The sequence below is a fragment of the Diospyros lotus genome, chromosome 14 (genome assembly GCF_014633365.1).
Source record: "Diospyros lotus cultivar Yz01 chromosome 14, ASM1463336v1, whole genome shotgun sequence".
In the NCBI taxonomy this organism is placed as follows: domain Eukaryota; kingdom Viridiplantae; phylum Streptophyta; class Magnoliopsida; order Ericales; family Ebenaceae; genus Diospyros; species Diospyros lotus.
This window is the reverse complement of record NC_068351.1, coordinates 31,057,744-31,077,129: the sequence shown is the minus strand read 5'-3', so window position 1 is coordinate 31,077,129 and position 19,386 is coordinate 31,057,744. Positions and strand designations below refer to the sequence as shown.

Here is a 19,386-nt window from a genome sequence, read left to right as displayed (position 1 = left end):
AATATTTTGATTAAACTGAAATAATTGAGTCCAATTGGCGTAAATTGCTAATTCAATTCGAACTCAATTCAATTCAATTTTTAAATTTATGTATTTTAATTTATTTTATTTTTTAAATTAAAAAAAATTGAACCAATTAAAATGTTAAAAGAGACCTTCAGTTTTTTGGAATTTTTTAATTTTTCTGCCATTGGATGTGTCCTCAGCCACAAATACAAACAAACATTTCCGGCAGGCAGAGAGCAAAATCCAACGGATCAAACCAAGTCAGGCAAATTTTAGACCAAACAAGTGCCCTGAAGAAATGAAATCATCACATCAATCAATTGGGTGAAATGAAAGACTTAGATCAATCACTCAATCCATCTCTTTATCCGCTGTCCTCGGATTCGTTCCCCGTCGTCGTCCCTCAAATTCGATCCCCAGCCTCACTCTTGTACTAGATCTCGAAAATGATCACGATCCCCTACTTGACCGCCTTGACCACCTACTTCAGCTATGGCCTCCTCTTCGTCTTCGGCCAGTTCCGCGACTTCTTCCGCAAAATCATCGACTGGTGGAAAGGCAGCAATCTTCACGTCTCTCTCTCTCTCTCTCTCTCTCTCTCTATATATATATATATATATGTACGCGGCTTTTGCTAATTCTGTGATTCAGTTTGAATTTCTGTATGTGTTGTCAGGGTTACGCGCCGATCTGCTTAGGCCTAGAGGATTTCTACACTCGGCGGCTCTATCATCGTATTCAGGTAGGGTTTTTGGTGTTATACTAGCTGTCTTTATATAATTCTGCTAGAGGTGAAGGGACGCAGTCGTTGTGCGAAAAAGTATACGTGCATTTACTCTTCTCTTTCATCAACTTTTTCACTTTTCAGTTTGGAGAATGTGAAGACGCTCTTCTTTTTATTTTTCATTACTTTCTTGACCTGAAGCATGTGAACAACCTCTTCCCACGTTCTGAACAGTTTGAAGAGTTGTGAAAAAACTGAAATATAGGTGTCATCTACTCGATTCCATATTTGGCTCCAAGAGAAAAGCTAACTTTGACAGTAAATAACTAAACTGGTTGTGTATATATTTATCAAACTAAATTGGTTAAAACAGATTGAAAATAAGGAGCGCAAAATTTATCTTCTCTCACTAGTCATTACTTATAGCATTTATCTTTGAGTTGTTTTTATTCTTTTGGCTTCGTTTTGAGACTGTATAGTGGTATCTGTACTTGGATTTTGTAATTGGACTGTCAAATGGCATTCATTATCCCATTGATGGTCGCAACGCCATTGGAGATCTAGTTGTAGATGGGCTGTTGCAGATATGCAATCGACTTTCTGTACTGAGTCTGAGTAACCATGAATAGATGGTGCAAACCACTAAGAACTACCTATATAAGTTAATGTGTATCCGTGCATGAGTTGGTTGTAGACACATCGAGACTTTGGTAGAAAAGAGAAACAGGGACACTAATATATCTACCCAAATTTGCTTTGTTATATGATAGTTTTATTCCTTAGTGCTTTTTTAGGATTTATCAAGTCTGAAAATTTTTGTTCATCTTAATAATGCTTTGTTTACCAGTACTTGTGCTGAAACCTACTTAAGAAGGTCACTAGATTTAATTAGAGATTCCAAGCTTATTATTGCATGTTGATAGTTTTTACTTTGTAGAGTTCTACATTGAAGGCAGTTAGACTGTCCAAACCTGAAGAAAATGCCTTTGTACTTTCAAGCTTGAAATTTCACATCCAAAACTTACATCCAAGCTTATTATTGCATGTTGAAGAAGAGTTCTACATTCAAGGCAGTTTGAGTTTCTAACCCTGAAGAAAATACCTTTGTACTTTCAAGCTTGAAATTTCACATCCAAAACTCAATCCCCTGAAGCAAGAACTATGGCAATGGGTTTGGGAAATTCAAATTCAGAATAAGATCAGATTGTTGTTTGGTTATCTCAATGCTGGAAACTGCTCTTCGTGCTTTCCAGGAGTGACTTCAAGCTATCATGGACTGGAAACATGCGATTCAGCCTCACATAGTCTTTGAATTATGATAAGCCCATTCAAACAACCTGTTTGCTGAGTTATGGCCTCTTGAATGTGACCTTTTATTTGGTTGGGCCAGGCATCCTCCAGTAGAGTCTGACCTAATGCCCCTTTTGAATTGAGTTACAAAAATGAGTTGAGGTGCTGTAGGCTGGATTACACAAAAACTGTTTGGTCAATTAATCGAGTCGAGTTGAATTCCAATTATTAAAAAATATGTGATTATATTATATTATTACAATATAATAATATAATGAAAATATTAATATTAAATTCACCCCAACTGATAATTTCAGACCAGAACCAAACACTTTTTAACAATTGAATTTAGACTTAAACTCCACTCAACTTGGCTTCAAACTCATACAAAAACAGGCCCTAAGATTTCATTCAGCTGGTTTTGCATGGTGATCCAACAGCACACTTGGTCGGAAACCTTATTGAAGACTATAGAGAGCTTATGCCTTAACCCTGGGCCCTAGCCTAGCAGTGGTTGCCATCCTACATATATTAAGAGAGGAACTTTTCTGTTGACTGTTTGGCAGCTGTTGCATAGTGTTTTGGATGAGCTTATTTGGCAAGTTTGAAGCCTCACATGGAGCTTTACATATCTTAGTCAGACCAGAGAGGTTTCCTCTGGGTGGTGTTGGCCCTTGTGTGATTTCTCTTGGACCAGAAAAAAAGGTTCAGGAATACTACTTCCACAATAAAATTTTTAGAGCAAATTATTATTCTACAATCAAAGCTCTATTCTTATCATCTCCTAAACATTTCTAAAAACACCAAGTTTTAGAGTTTTTGTGCACTTTGATTCCCAAGTTATAATTATAACTATGCATATTGAGATGCTCTGCCTTGCAATTTGACATTGCCTTTACCAATGCACATACAGGACTGTTTTGGACGACCAATATCAAGTGCTCCTGATGCATGGTTTGATGTGGTCGAGCGTGTCTCAAATGACAATAACAAGACCTTAAAGTAAGTTTCAGTTTATGTGCTAAATTTCATGGTCCCAGCTTTGAAGTGGGCCCAATTCTCCGGTGCTGGTTTCCCTCATGCTTATCAAATTCTCTTCTTCTATGTCTTTGTGCTGCACTACAAGTTTGGATGTCTAATAGTTACTGGCATCATAGATTTCATGGCATTTAGTGCATTTTTGAATCAGACTAATATTCTAGTGACCGAATTTGAAATTTGTTTGGATAAACCAATATGGTTGCATCTCTTGCAGGCGAACCACAAAGATAAGTAGGTGTCTTAACTTGGGATCATACAATTACCTTGGATTTGCTGCCGCAGATGAGTACTGCACACCCCGTGTCATTGAGGCTTTGAAGAGGTTTTCACCAAGCACTTGTAGTCCTCGTGCTGATGGAGGTAGCTGTACAATCTTGTGTTGTATTTCTGGTATTTGCCTTCATATCTGCTAATCAACAATGTGACTAGGAACCACGACAATACATACTGAACTGGAGGAGTCTATAGCAAACTTTATAGGAAAGCCAGCAGCCATAGTCTTTGGTATGGGCTATGTTACAAACTCTGCTATCCTTCCTGTCTTGATAGGAAAGGTGTGTACTAACACTTCCATAAGGATTACCCATGAATATGGGCACGTGGTATATGGAATTGAATTTGATAATATGCTTATTTATCTCCTCGTGGTCATTGACAGGGAGGGTTGATCATAAGTGACTCTCTGAACCACAATTCTATTGTCAATGGGGCCCGAGGATCAGGGGCTACTGTTCGCGTTTTCCAACATAACAGTAAGTCTGTTCCGAATCCTGTTATTTTCTTCTGAGCAAATCTTCTGTGATTTTACACAAGTGATCTCATGCATATGGTTCTTTCATAATCTTTCTTTTAGCACCATCCCACTTGGAAAAAGTTTTAAGAGAACAAATTGTTGACGGTCAACCCAGAACACATAGACCATGGAAGAAGATAATTGTTGTAGTGGAGGGGATATATAGCATGGAAGGTGAACTCTGCAAACTTCCAGAAATTGTTGCCATATGCAAGAAATACAAGGTGCACATATACTAGTTGGTGCCTTCCCTTTGTGTATGTTTAATATGCATACTTTATATACAACTCAAATTTAAAAATCTTTCATTGGGATACCATGCTTCAGATTCCAATGCTATTATATCATCATGTCTTTTCTCATAAAATTATCTCATTATATGAAGTCTTCTTTTTCATTTGTATGAAACTTTGTTTTATATTTAACCCCAATGTATAAAATTATTGTGTGGCAGCATACGTTATAGACTGGAAAACAACTTCCTTTTACCTTTTTGTGCAATTGCTTAGACCAAATTTGAAGTTTGATTGAAACCTATGAGGCAGGATAGGGATTCATGACAGGGTCATAACGTGACATGAACATGCCAGCAAGGTAATTTCTTAAAAATTAGGACTTGACAAAAGATAAATTTATATTTTAATATACATGTGAAAAGAAAATAAGTTCTTCACTCGTTTATATTACAAATATAATTACATTATCTATTAACAACAACAACATATCCAGCCTTTATCTCACTATATGGGGTTTGCTACATGAATTTTAGACTTCCATGTATTTATGTCTTTTGTCATATCTTCATTTAGATCCATACATTTCATATCAAACTTTAATATCTCTCCCAAAGTCTTCTTAGGTTTGCCTCTGCCTATTTTTTTGACTAATTGTTCAATTTCATCAACTCTCCTCACAGGAGCGTCTCTTGGTCTCCTTCTCACATGACCAAACCATCTTAATCTAATCTCTCTCATCTTCTCCTTGATTGACACTACTCTTATCTTATTACGAATAACTTCATTTCTAATTTTATCTTTTCTTGTATGGCCGCACATCCATCTTAACATCTTCATCTCCGCTATGCTCGTCTTTTGCTTATGTTGGTATTTGACTGCCCAACATTTTGAGCCATACAATAAAACTGGTCTTATAGCTGTTCTATAGAATTTTCCTTTCAGTTTTAATGGGATTTTAGCATCACATAACACCCTCGATGCATTTCTTCATTTTAGCCAACCTACCTTAATTCTATGTGTGTCATCTTCGTGAATTTTTCCATCTTTTTGAATCACTGATCCCAAATATCGAAAATGGTCTTTTCTTTGTAAGATTTGGTCTTCCAATTTTATTATAATATCATCCACACTTGCATTCTTACTAAATTTACATTCCATATATTATGCTTTCTTTCTACTTAATTTAAATCTCTTAGATTCTAAATTGTTTCTCCATAACTCAAGCTTAGTGTTCACTCCTTCTTTTGTTTCATCCACCAACACTATGTCGTCTGCAAATAGCATACACCATGACATCTCTGTCTGAATATCTTTAGTGAGTTCATTCATTATTAGAGCAAATAAGTATGGACTTAGTGCAGAATCTTGATGCAGTCCTATTGTAATTTTAAACGGTTCAGTATCCCCTTCGCATGTTCTGACCCTTGTCTCTGCACCGTGATACATGTCCTTAAGAGCTTGTAAATAGGCTATTCGGATTCCTTTCTTCTCTAAAACCCTCCATAATACTTCTCTAGGGACCCTATCATAGGCTTTTTCTAGATCTATAAACACCATATGTAGGTCCTTCTGATGATCCCAATACCTTTCCATTAGGCGTCTCAATAGGTATATAGCTTCCATTGTTGACCTACCAGGCATGAAACCAAACTGATTTTCCGAGACCTCTGTTTCTTTTCTGAGCCTCTGCTCTATTACTCTCTCCTAGAGTTTCATGGTATGGCTCATTAACTTAATTCCTCTGTAATTTTCACAGTTTTGAACATCTCCTTTGTTCTTGTATATAGGAACCAAAGTACTCTTCCTCCATTCATCTGGCATCTTTTTTGATTTAAGGATCGCATTAAATAATTTCGTTAGCCAGGAGATGCCCTCTTCTCCCATGCATTTCCATGCTTCTATTGATATATTATCTGGTCCAACCGCCTTATGATTTTTCATCTTTTTTAATGCTTGCCTTATTTCATTTGAACTTATGCGTCGATAGAATGTATAGCTCACGTTCCCTTCGGAGTTACTAAGATGCCCCAACCTAACTCTTGTGTCGCCACCATCATTGAATAATTTTGTGAAATACTCCTTCCATCTCTCCTTAATCGCTCCCTCATTCACTAATACATTTTGATTTTCATCTTTTATGCATTTCACTTGATTTAAATCCATTGTTTTTCTTTCTCTTGCTTTAGCGAATTTATATATATCCCTTTCTCCATCTTTTGTATCAAGTCGTTTATATAGATTCTCATATGCTTTTGACCTTGCTTCACTAACAGCTCTTTTTGCTGTTTTTTTTGCTTCTTTATAATTTTTTTGATTTTCTTAATTGTTGCACTGATATACAGCCTTATAGCAAGTTTTCTTATTTTTAATTTTCAATTGTACCTCTTCATTCCACCACCAAGACTCCTTAAGGTTAGGGGCTCTACCATTTGTCTCTCCAAGGATTACCTTTGCCGTGCTTCTCAAGGCATTAGCCATTTCTCTCCATATTTGGTTTGTCTGTCATTCTCCATTCCATTCCTCTCTACCCCTTAATTTTTCTTTGAAGATTAGTTGTTTCTCCCCTTTTAAATCACACCACCTGATTATTGGATTTTGTTTTATGTGATTTTTTCTCTTCCAATTTCTTACTTGGACGTCAAGTACTAGAAGTCTATGTTGAGTAGTCAAATACTCTCCTGGTATCACCTTACAATCCCTACAACATAATCGATCCTCTTGTCTCATGAGGAAGTAATCTATTTGGGTGCTTGATGTGACATTTTTATATGTGATTAAGTGTTCGTCTCGTTTTTTGAACCTAGTATTGGTTATGATGAGCCCATATGCCATAGAAAAATCTAGAATAGACTTACCCTCATTATTAATTTCCCCGAATCCATACCCTCCATGTACCTCTCTATAGCCGTTTTCGTTTCTACCCACGTGCCCATTTAGGTCACCTCCTATAATCACTTTCTCTCCTCTTGGTATCATTTGTATGAGTCCCTCTAGGTCCTCCCAGAATTTTGCTTTTATCTCCTCACCTAACCCCGCTTGTGGTGCATATGTACTAAAGATATTCATAGTCATTCTTTCTAGACTAACCTTCACCATAATAATCTTATCCTCTATTCTCTTTACATCTACTACCTCATCTACTAAGCTTTTATCCATAATAATCCCCACTCCATTTTTCGTTCGATCATTTACTGTGTACCATATTTTATATCCAGTTTCTGATAAAGTTTTTACTTTTTCCCCTACCCATCTCGTCTTTTGAAGGCACATAATATTAATCTTTCTCCTAATCATCATATCTACCACTTTCATAGCTTTGCATGTTAATGTTTCTATGTTCCATGACCCAATCCTTAATCTATGATTTTGTTTTTGACCTTGACTTTGAATTTGATTTTGTTTTTGATTTTGATTTTGGACTAGCTTCTTTACCCACATCTGTCCAAGCAAATGCGGGGGACCCTTGCTCATTTGTCACTACATCCGGGCGTCGATGCAGCGGCCCTAGCTCATTTGACACTACACGCGGGTAGTGTAGCGCGTCGCTATGAAGGGTTACGCCCACGCCCCAACGATTTTTCATAATTTGTCTAGAGTTCATATTTTGGATCCGACTAAGTTCTACGTTGGCTGTCAGTTACCTAACACAACCCTCATCCTTTATCCGGACTTGGGACCGGCAGTGGATAACATCCCCAAGAACCATATTTATGAACAAATTGGAAACTTTGGTTCTAGAATCCTTAAAATTAAAAGGTCTTGAAGAAAAAGAATGATGTTTTATCATATCGACTTACAATGTGTTTTACTGTATTAAGCAATGGAAATGTGCACATTTGTTTCATGTCCAAGAAATGTCTTTTAAATGAGTTCAAAGTAAATATTAAGACACATTAGGATAGGTATCTGATGGTTTTTGGATTGGCAATGAAGTGTCACATTTGGCATCAACATGGGCTCCTCTTGGAAGTGTCTTTGCTTCTTATATTGAAGCTATGGAATTGTAAGGAGGGCATAGCTTCCAAGCTGGATTTCTTGTCTGGTTCTCTCTCTCTCTCCGAGGTGGACTTGCTTAGATATTCCATCTCCCCCCCCCCCCCCCCCCCCCCAACCCTCTTAGTTATGTTCACTTCTATGCATCAGTAGCTGAAGATATGTGTGTGTCTCTTCTTCATGTTTTATTTTCTTCCCCCCCCCCCTTCTCTTCTCCCTCGTATGTTTGTTTGCATGTTATGACTTTTATCTTATCCAGTTCAAGAAAATAATTAGAAAGGTATTGTCAAGATCCTATATCTGGTCAAGATCCGACATCCTCCTATTTTAGGCAATGTATAGGTAGGAGATTATACAGCTTCCAAATCTCATTGATTACTCCTTTGATTAGGGTGATTGAAGATTCTTGAAAATTTCCAAATTTAGCAATGTAATTAGATCCTCTATACATATATATACACAACACATGTATAGTTTTTATACAATGTAATAAATTAAGGCATTTGTCACATGGTATCAGAGCAAAGCTCCTAGGGTGTTTGTTTGATCTTCATCATCTCCATCCCATGGCTTGTTCTATTTCTCGGCCTTCATCGCCAGCTACCTGCCCTCATTTAACGAAGGGTCTCTCTAGGTTCCTTTGTCAGAATCGATCGCCGTTGCCACTGTTGTTGCCCACCAGAAGTTCAACGAACAAGAGGACTCTGACGTCAGGACCACGCTGGCACAACACGTCTGGCTTGATTCCGACAGCTTCCCAACCTACCTGACTCGTCGGCGTTGTGCGACTTGAATGCTTGAGCCAGATTGACGATCATCGGCCTTGATCGATCTTATCAGCTTGTGTTGTCTCTATTGTAGCTAGTACCATTCTCACCTGAGCTAATAGTTGACGCCGACGACTGTTACCATTAGCTCCTTCCGAGTTCAACCAACTAATCTCCTTGTGCCACTATGTCTAACCACTCATCCTTCGGCACCAACAGTCCCGTGAATCCTGTTCTAACCAATGACCCAACCAGCCATCCATCTTGAGGAGAACGATTGCACCCTAACCTTTCTTCCCAATGGCTGTGTTTTACAAGACTGAAATTTGGGGAGGACGATTGGGCGTGTTAAGGAAAGCAACGGGCTCTACTATCTAGAAGAAGCTGATAACATTGGTGGGTTCAATAGGGATCACTGCTCCACTTCTTTGCTGTCCAGCAGTTCCACTTTGCATCAAATTTGGCTGCAACATCATTGTTTTGGTCATCCTTCATTCAAGGTTCTTCGAGTCATGTTTCCATCTTTGTTTAAACATGTTGATGCTAGCACATTACATTGTGATACTTGTGAGCTTGCCAAGCACAAGTGTGTGCATTTTCCTCCTAGTACTACTAGATCTTCCATGCCTTTCTTTCTAATCCATACTGATATTTGGGAACCCTCTCATGTGCACAATATCTCTGGCGCTACTTGGTTTGTTACTTTTATTGATGATTGCACCCATGTAACTTGGGTTTATCTCTTAAAGAAAAAATCTGATGTGAGTGTTATTTTTCCAATCTTACACACTATGATTGAAAATTAGTTCGGGGTAAAAAAAAAAAAAAAAGGTCTGATAATGTACGCAATTATTTCAATCACACCTTATCTTCCTACTTTCACACCGAAGGCATCATCCATGAATCTTCGTGTGTCAATACTCCCTAACAAAATGGTGTCGTTGAACGAAAAAATGGCAATCTACTGTCCACTACTCGTTCCCTGATGTTTCAAAACAAAGTCCCAAACTATCTATGGGGGGAAGTTGTCCTTACTTCTGCTCATCTCATCAGAAGTACACCCTTTCATACTCGTGGATTCCAGAGTCCTTAGCAAGTGTTTTCCCAGTTCTATCTCCCTTTCACTGCTTCTACCTTCTTGCCCACTCGGTCTTTGGTTGTGTTGTTTTTGTCCATATTCACTCCCATGATCGTAGCAAACTTGACTGTCGGGCTCTCAAATGTGTCTTCATTGAGTATTCCTCTACTCAAAAGGGGCATAAATGTTATCACCCTTTTTTGTGGAAAACCTTTATCTTAGTTGATGTGACCTTTGTTGAACATGAGTGGTTCTTTGACAATCCTAGTCTTCAAGGGGAGCCTCTACCCGTGGAAGATTGTGATTGGATTCATTTCTTGTCCTTATCCAATTAGGTTCCCCAACAACCTCTTATCCCATCGGTCTCTTGGAAATCCACTCACATTGAACCCCAGGCTGAGCCTGAGTCCCAGCAGCCAACACTCTTGGAACCTGAACGAAGGCCTCCTATTGAGTTAGTCTATTTGAGAAGAAAAGGTACCATGGCTTCACCGAATCACCCTCAGTTGCCCGAATCGGATTCCGGCCTTGGAGTAAATACATAGATTAGTACTTCTACTCCTCTTGTTATTGATTCTAACCGTGATTTGCCTCTCTCAAAATCCCATAGTAGGGAGCAGGATCTTTATCTCCTATTGCCATTTGAAAAGGCAGCCGGAAATGCACAAGCCACCTTTTGTCCCATTTTGTGACTCTTGGTTGGATGTCACCTTCACACAGAAGCTTCCTCACCCATCTTAACTCAATCAAGATTCCATAGATTGTGTTTGAGGCTCTAGAGAGTGAGGAATGGAGACATGCCATGAAAGTGGAGAAAGATGCACTGAAGAAAAACAAAACATGGGAGGTAGTTGATTTACTGAGGGCAAAACCAGTTGGCTGCAAATGGGTATTTTCCATGAAATACAAGGCAGATGGATCCTTGGAGAGATACAAGTCCTGACTAGTTGTAAAGGGTTACACCCAAATGTATGGTGTTGACTATCAAGACACATTTGCATCAGTTGCTAAGATGAATACCATGAGAGTCTTGCTATTGTTGGTAGAAAATTTTGGCTAGAATCTGTACCAATTTGATGTGAAGAACGCCTTTCTACATGAGGATCTAGAAGAGGAAATTTACATGGTCTGCCCATTGAGATTTGACACTGATACGAAGAAGAAGGTACGTAGACTCAAGAAGGCTCTTTATGGGTTAAAGTAGTCCCCTAGGGTGTGGTTTGATAAATTTACAAAGCGATGCTATCAACGGGATATCGACAAAGTGGACCACACCTTGTTTGTGAAACACACAGGGTCAGGGAGAGTGACTATGTTTTTGGTTTACATGGATGATATTATTATTACTAGTAATGACGAGGAGGAGGAAAAAACCCTGAGGGAGTGTCTGTCTAAGGAATTTGAGATTAAGGATCTGGGACGGTTAAGGTACTTCTTGGGAATAGAGGTGGCACGGTTAAGAGAATGAATCTTCATGTCACAACAAAAATATGTTCTTGATTTACTTAATGAGACTGGACAGATAGGGTGTAAGCCTGTGGACACCCCAATTGAGGTTGACCACGAGCTCAGTGAAGTCGCTGATGATGAGTTAGTAGATCGAGAAATGTATCGGAGGCTTGTTGGGAGACTAATTTATTGATCACACACTTGATCGGACATAGCCTATGTAGTTAGTGTAGTTAGTCAGTTCATGCACAATCCCAAGAGGACACATTTTCATGCAATTTATCGCATCCTTCGGTACTAGAAGACCCATATGGGTAAAGGAATTTTGTTCAAGAAGGGTACAAGTCTCAATCTTGAAGTCTACATGAATGTCGACTATGCGGGTTCCATAATTGATAGGAGATCAACTTCAAGTTACTGCACCTTCGTTGAAGGCAATATGGCACTGGGTATTTGCAAGTTGTTTTGGCTCAAGATAATACTAGAAGATCTCAAGATTAAGTGGGAAGGTCCTATGAAACTGTATTGTGATAACAAGTCAGTCATTAGCATTGCTCATAATCATGTTCGACATGATCGGACTAAGCATATGGAAGTAGACCGACACTTTATAAAAGAAAAGCTCGACAGTAGATTAATTTGCACACTGTATGTCCATAGTTGTTAAAGGCGCGCCTAGGCGCAAGGCGCCTTGAGGCGCCAGTTCAGCGCCTCGCCTGGGCTGAGGTGAGGTGATTTCAGTGAGGCGTGTGCCTTGCACGGTGAGGCGCTGAGGCGAGAGGCCTGCCTAGGCACGCCTCATGAAATCTAGGTTTTAATTAAAATCTAGGCAGCCCAATTCCTCCCCTCTTCTCAGTTCCGTATACATTACAACATATTTACATTTCTTTAGTTTAAGTAAATGTCCACATTTTCTTTTATTTATATTTTACCTTCCATCTACTTTAATACATAAATGTAAATAAGAAAGTATCCCCCATTTGGATTCAATAAAAATATCTAAAAAATCAAAATCCATAAGAATAAGAAAATATAATTTTGATTTTAGTACAAACTCAAGATTTAGCGATTTTACCACCTCCAAAATACATACCTACTATTTCTTGAAAAATTCATTAAAAATCATTTTAACAACAATGAATATTAGCTATCAAAATACCGGGAGATAGTTTTTTAAAATAAAAATATTTTCTTATATGTTTTCTTATAATGTGCTAATCTTCCGGACTTAGAAAAATAACATTTCTCAAAATGAAAACATTTTCTTGATTGAAGGGGATGATGAAGATATTGACCTTGATGTTGATGATCTCCTTGATGATGATTGATTAAAACTTCTTTATTAATTGTGGACTTGTAGTGTTTATATGTTTGTTTAGAACTTTGCATGATAATTGGTACTTGTTTGAGTTTGAGACTTTAAGTTTGAACTTTGATGATGTTTATAGTTTAGAATTTGTATAGAAAACTAACCAACAGTTATTTGTGACAATTACCACTCTTCCACTACCAATAACTACTCCTAAATCACTCCACTACCTCCTCACTGTTCCTTAAGTACTGTAAATTAATTTTAGATAATACCTAATTATTCCTAGAAAATAATTGTAAAAATACTACAACTAAATAAAAATACAACTGCCCCTAATTAACTACCACCCCGTGACACTTCTTTGCATAAGGAAAATTGAGATCATTCTAGCTCTCCTCTGATTCTTTCAATAATTTATCATGTGCATATTGGCCAATAATCTTGTATAATTCTATACGATGCATATATTTGATCTATTAATAAACATGTTTTTAATCTTTGGAGTTATTTATCTGCTGTAGGCATGTGTTTATTTAGATGAGGCTCACAGCATTGGAGCAGTTGGAAAAACTGGAAGGGGTGTCTGTGAGCTTTTAGGAGTGGATACAGCTGATGTGGATATTATGATGGGAACTTTCACAAAATCATTTGGATCCTGTGGTGGTTACATTGCAGGATCCAAGGTATGTTTCTTGTTCACCTTTACTGATTTCTACTCATAAATTGTGCTTCATAAGAGGCATGTGTAGAGCGTATGTGGAACATGAGTCATCTTTCAGACTTTAATATTTTCATTTTTGGCACTTAAAATTGAAATACAACAACAATGTAATCCAGTAATCAATAAGGAGGATTGCGTTAGGTAAGCAGACAACTAGTGTAAAACTCATTGGATGAAACATCATAAATTCTTGACAAAGTTGAAACACAGTTATGGAAATTAGTGATTCAGTGGAGATTATCAGAGCGATAATAATGTAATCCCGTAGTCATTCTGAATACTTTGGAGGTATATTGGTTTCTATGTTTTCAACGAGGCAAAGACTTCATCTAATAGTTGGTAATTCAAAATTTTCTTTCATAAAAGTTAAGGGCCTGTTCAGTTACAGAAAACATTTTTTTAATTTTTCTACTCTAATTTTCTGTTGGATGATTGAATCTCTGACAACAAAACAGAAAACTCAATTTTTTAATTTTTCAACATTATACTATAAATTGGAAAACATCAAAAAAGATGTTCTCTAAATTTTCTAAAAACGAATGCTATTGCTTTTTAAACATAAAATGTCAGAGCATGTTTAGTTATAAAATTTGAGTTTGAAAATTAAAAAATGTTTCCACAACTGCACGGGCCCTAAGATTTTAAATGGAGAAATTGCAATAAAAGTGCAAGAGAAAAGCTATAGCATGAAAACCCAAGTTAGAACAAAAGACAGAGCTGGAACTTCTAGCAGCAGGGCTTCAATTATGTCTTACATATAAAAAAAAAAAAAGAATAGAAGTGCCATTGTCTGTCTTCATTATTAACCTCAATTATGTTGTCTATATATCTCATTTTCTCGTCTTTTGTGTGGCCATGTCTCAAACTTCCAGACCAATTATTCCCTCAAAATGGTAATAATACCAGTTCTTTTTCATTTTGAATTCCCTGAGCCTGAATCCTCATGTAGGCATAACCGATTGGACTTCCCTTTGTTGGCTGGGTTAAGTGAATGTGCCATTCAACAATATTTTGTGTGCCCCTCCAGGTGGAGTGCATGACGATGATTGTTCCCGTTTAAGTATCAGTATTAAATATCAGACTTGTATCTGAGTCAATTTTTCAACATTATTCTTGTATCATTTGCCTAGTGCTTATCTTGATATCTGTGATCGCATAGGAAGCAACAACCAACAGGCAATAAATGGAAATTGTTGCTGTCATTTCCTTCTTGTCTCCTCTCCATTTTGCTTAAGATGCCTATCAGCTATGAGTTTCAGATTGTTTCAATGTTTCACAATGCATTTTTTTTTTCTCTTTGGAATGGTTCCCGTCATTTCCAGGAGCTTATTCAATATTTGAAGTACTCTTGTCCTGCTCATCTGTATGCCACATCAATATCGCCTCCAGCTGCAGAACAAATTATTTCTTCTATAAGGGTTATCCTTGGCAAGGATGGTTCTAGCAGAGGTGTGAAGAATCTCATTTTTCATTGCTTAATTAGTAGGGTATTCTGCGTAGCCAATCTTAATCTGTGGATTCTGATATTTACCGAATGCTTCAGCCACTTGTGTGTTTTTACAGGGGCTCGGAAACTTGCACAAATACGGGAAAACAGCAACTTTTTCAGGTCAGAACTACAGAAGATGGGCTTTGAGGTTCTGGGAGATAATGATTCTCCTGTAATGCCTATAATGCTTTATAATCCAGCAAAAATCCCTGCTTTTTCAAGGGAGTGCCTGAAACAGAATGTAAGTCGGATCTAAAATGATCCCCTTTTTCTATATTGATATTAGTTTTATCATGAATTGAAAGTTCTTTACTGAAAATCACAGGGTTCTTATTAGGATTGAATTGATTCTTGCTGGAGGAGAGTACTATCAGTCAATGCTTTTAACGGTTGCACATTGCGCTAGCAAAACTCATTAATGTGCCGAGGAGGCAAAGTAGGTCATCAACTTGGATGTTTCCCAGCATAAACCCCTAAACCTCTCACTATGCCTCTTTAAAAGAGCCCCAATTTTCACTATCTAGGTGATTCTCCAGATCGCAAGTCCCCTTTCAAAAGCGGGGGACTAGATCATCTCTAAAATGACCTACTTAGAAGAGGGGCAGCGACAGTGATTCTTTTCTTTTGGTCAACTTTTCCCTAAACTTTGATTTAATTGCGTTAAGTAACCGACAGCTAGCGTAAAACCTAGTCGGATCCAAATATGAATTCTAGACAAATTATCTGTTGGGATGTAATCCACATAGAAGTCTAGAATTCATGTAGCCAATCCCACAGAGTGGGATAATGACTGGATATGTTGTTGTATGTATCATCGGGCATTGTGGTTTTGCAGGTTGCTGTTGTAACTGTTGCATTTCCTGCCACACCCCTACTGTTGGCCAGGGCTCGCATCTGCATCTCTGCTTCTCACACCAGGGAAGACATGCTCAAAGCCTTAGAGGTGATTGATTATTCATCTTTTTAGATTTGCATGAATCTTCTTCTTGTCCACGCAGCTCAATTCCTTGAACATTTTTCACAGCACCACGCCCTTGTTACACTCGACAGCATCATCATCTCACTATTTAAATGATGAATCATGTTAGATGTACACTCATTTTGTACTTCTTGAGCTACATAAGGGGGTATTATGACCAAAATATCCTGCGCCTCACGCGCCTCTATGCGCCTCATGAGAAATTTTTTTGTCATAATACCCTCTTATGTAGCTCAAGATGTACAAAATAAGTGTACCAATAGCATTTTCCTTAGATGATCGAGTTTTAGCTTTTAGCCCCTCCCATTAGATAAAGTCGGGTACATACATGGGATTCTAGCTCTTGCTGGTTCCCAACTTGAAAAGTCTTTTCTTTTCTGTTCAGGTAATCAGTAGAGTAGGTGATCTGGTAGGCATAAAATATTTTCCTGTCGAGCCCAATAAACAGCATCACCAGGGTGATAGAGCCAAACTTGAGTGAAGAGAAGGCGATTTCAGCAGGGGGTGACAAAATTGTATAGTTATTAGTTGCTGTTGTAATTCCTTCTGAACCCATTGTGCTTTTATATATATATATATATAGAGAGAGAGAGAGAGAGAGAGAGAGAGAGAGAGATTACTTATTTGTTTTCAGTATTAAAGCATTTTGAAGCTACTCAGTACTCACTCCAACTTGATACAGCTTCAAGTAAAATAGTTTTGACTAAATTGTACACAGAATTTAGTGCTGTTGATAGTATGAATTCTTAAGGTACAACAAGAAAACACTAATTTAAAAAGGGCAAAGAGAACACTTTTTGAAGCGAAAATTTCAATATATTTGGTGTAAAAAATTAATTAGATTTTATTAGTAAAAACATAAGAATATCTAAAAATAGAATCTTAAATGTTTGCCTATATATGATATACTTATTTACCTGTTGTGCTTTTTTTAAAAAAAATTATTATTATTATTTTTAAATCTTATCTATCAAATGTGTTCTTTAGTTTAAAATGTGGCATACTATTGATCAAATAAGACAGTTTCTTTCAGATGAAATAAAACATTGTTTTAAGGAAAAAAAAAACTAAAATTTGATGGATAAATTAATTTTTAATTTTTTATATAAATTAATCAAATAATGAATGCTAAGGAGTATCATTCATTGCACTGTGTATTAGTGTAAAAAAAAAAAATAATTAATTAACGTAGAATGGAAAAAAAAAAAGTGAAAATGGAGACAGAAAAACATAGCCAATCCCAAGGATAGGCAACATTCGGTTAGTGTTAGTTCTTAGCACATACCATTAAAAATTGTGCTAAAAAGACATAAATATTAAATAAAATAACAAAATCATTAATACACTTACTAAAAAAAATCATAATTGTAACCGTAATCGATTTGTAACTATTTTCATTTGTATAATATAATATTAATTTAAATATATATATATTCCTCTTCAAATTGTAATTGATTTATGATGTTCAACAAATAAAATTAAAATTTTAAAATATATTATAGTAAATTAAGAAAATATAATAAAATCATTAAAAGGTATCACATCTATCTATCACTTTAGTTGCTCGATTTTTTAAGGTCAATTTTAAATTAATTGTGTAATCATTAGTTTTAAGTCTAATTTAAGTGTTTAGTTTTAATTGTCACTTTCATATAATTTTGTGTGTCAATTACCTATTATTTATTTTAATAAAAAAATAATTTTTATCAAATATTTTACTAAATTATACAATTTATTAAAATAATTATAAATAAAAATTACAATAATCAGTTATGAACAAAACTATATAAATTCATAACTATACAATTAAAAATTACAATTACAAACATAAAACTATACTTAAAATTACAATAATAATTATAACTATACAAAAAATCCATAACCCAACCCGATGCAATCCATATCCATGGCTGGCAGATGAGATGACGAGGCTAGGAAGTAGGAAGGGGACAACTCTTCCATGGCATTAAAAATTGGCAGATTAGGACATAAATTATGTCGCCATCTACTCTTTATCCCCGTTTGTTGCAACTTAATTAAAGAAATTATAATTTTTAACTTTTTAGATTATAGTTTCTAAAACTTAAAATAAATTGTGAACCTATTTGCTGCAACTTCTTAGAAGTTGTAGTTAAATAATTGTGGTGTTTGATACCATAAGCTATAAAATAACTTATTTTTGTATAATTATCCATAATACCCTTAATAATTATAGAATGATAATTTAAAAATTAATTAATGTATATGTATAAGTTTCAAGTGTTATAAAAAAATTAAAGTATAGAGAGAGGAAGATGGCGAGAAAGAAAGAAATCTGAAAATGGAGATGGCGGTGGAAAAAAAAAACCCATGATTGCGTAGACAAGAAGGTAATTCTTTATTAAAAATAAGTACAAAATTGTCATAACAATGTAATTATTTAAACATAAATTATAAAAATTAGGTACCCTAACTTTAAAAAAACCAGCTTCTACCCTTTTTAAAAATTAGTAGAAGCTATAAGTTAGAATTCTATAAACTAAAACAAACACTACATCCCAACTTTTTTAAAATTAAAAATTAAAAATTACAACTTTTAAGCTGCAACAAACAAGCCCTTAGTCTCCTTCCTTCTTTCCTCCCTTGCCATCACTCTCTCTCTCTCTCTCTCTTAGTCGTTGTATAGATGAACTGATCGAATAATAATGAAAAAGTGTCACAAGAAGTGTACCATCAAATCAAACAAATATATACGAAATTCTCCATGGCCATGGGTCAAAATAAACGTGACTTTCCCTCCCGGCGTAGCCTACCACACGCATGCACGTGTCATTGCAGTTCCAGGGAATAATGACAGGCCTCGCCAATAATACCCTTACATGAATAACGATCATTAGGCTAAACACTTCAGCATAATGGTGCATTCATCCACAGCCGCATCCAAAATGATCAAAAGGATCATTCTTCATTTTCTATTCGCATTAATGATAATCGATTAGACAAATTTTGATGTCAAAACCTGGATGGTGCTGCGCTCCCATTTAACAAATCTACATTGGTTTGCCACCTCTTCGGGACAAGCCCACACATAATTTTTTATAAATTTATCTATAATATGTGTGGTGTGAAAATTCTGACAGAGTGAGTGATTACTACTTATTCCACAACGTTACATACCTTTGCTGATTTCTATTCACTAAGGAATTAGAATGTTAGATAAAGAGTCCCCCGTGTGCACGAGGCTCCCCTTTAATGTAAGTGTCTCTAAGAGGATTGTAAGATTTAAAAAAAAAAAAGCCTCAGGGGGTTGCCCCAGAGGTCACCTGGGTACTTCGGTTCGAATCCTCCCCCAACGCAGTCGCTGCTGGATCAGACCCGAGTTAAACTCCTCGTCACGAAAAGGGACACTGTGGCAGGACGTCCGCAAGGGGACGTCATCCCAAGATTTAAAAAAAAAAAAAAAAGCATCAGAGTAATGGTGTTCTTGAATGCAACTTTAAAATTTGTGATCTCAAAACTTACAGAACAT

At 36.5% G+C, this 19,386-nt stretch overlaps 1 protein-coding gene across 1 annotated transcript; it reads left to right on the top strand.

The window, feature by feature from the left end:
• The first annotated feature begins 224 nt into the window (after positions 1-224).
• Positions 225-16,586, top strand: LOC127790587 (long chain base biosynthesis protein 2a-like). Its single transcript, XM_052320157.1, has 12 exons — positions 225-578; positions 683-748; positions 2,934-3,022; positions 3,276-3,421; positions 3,491-3,615; positions 3,720-3,813; positions 3,915-4,078; positions 13,211-13,372; positions 14,733-14,859; positions 14,974-15,140; positions 15,735-15,842; positions 16,264-16,586. The coding sequence occupies exons 1-12, from the start codon at positions 453-455 to the stop codon at positions 16,357-16,359; spliced, it is 1,470 nt and encodes a 489-aa protein (XP_052176117.1). The 5' UTR covers positions 225-452; the 3' UTR covers positions 16,360-16,586.
• The last annotated feature ends 2,800 nt before the right edge of the window (positions 16,587-19,386 follow it).

Coding starts and splice junctions, on each gene's coding strand:
- LOC127790587 (XM_052320157.1), top strand. CDS start 453: ATGATCACGATCCCCTACTTGACCGCCTTGACCACCTACTTCAGCTAT. Junction 3,023..3,275: donor GACAATAACAAGACCTTAAA/GTAAGTTTCAGT, acceptor CATCTCTTGCAG/GCGAACCACAAAGATAAGTA. Junction 4,079..13,210: donor CCATATGCAAGAAATACAAG/GTGCACATATAC, acceptor TATCTGCTGTAG/GCATGTGTTTATTTAGATGA.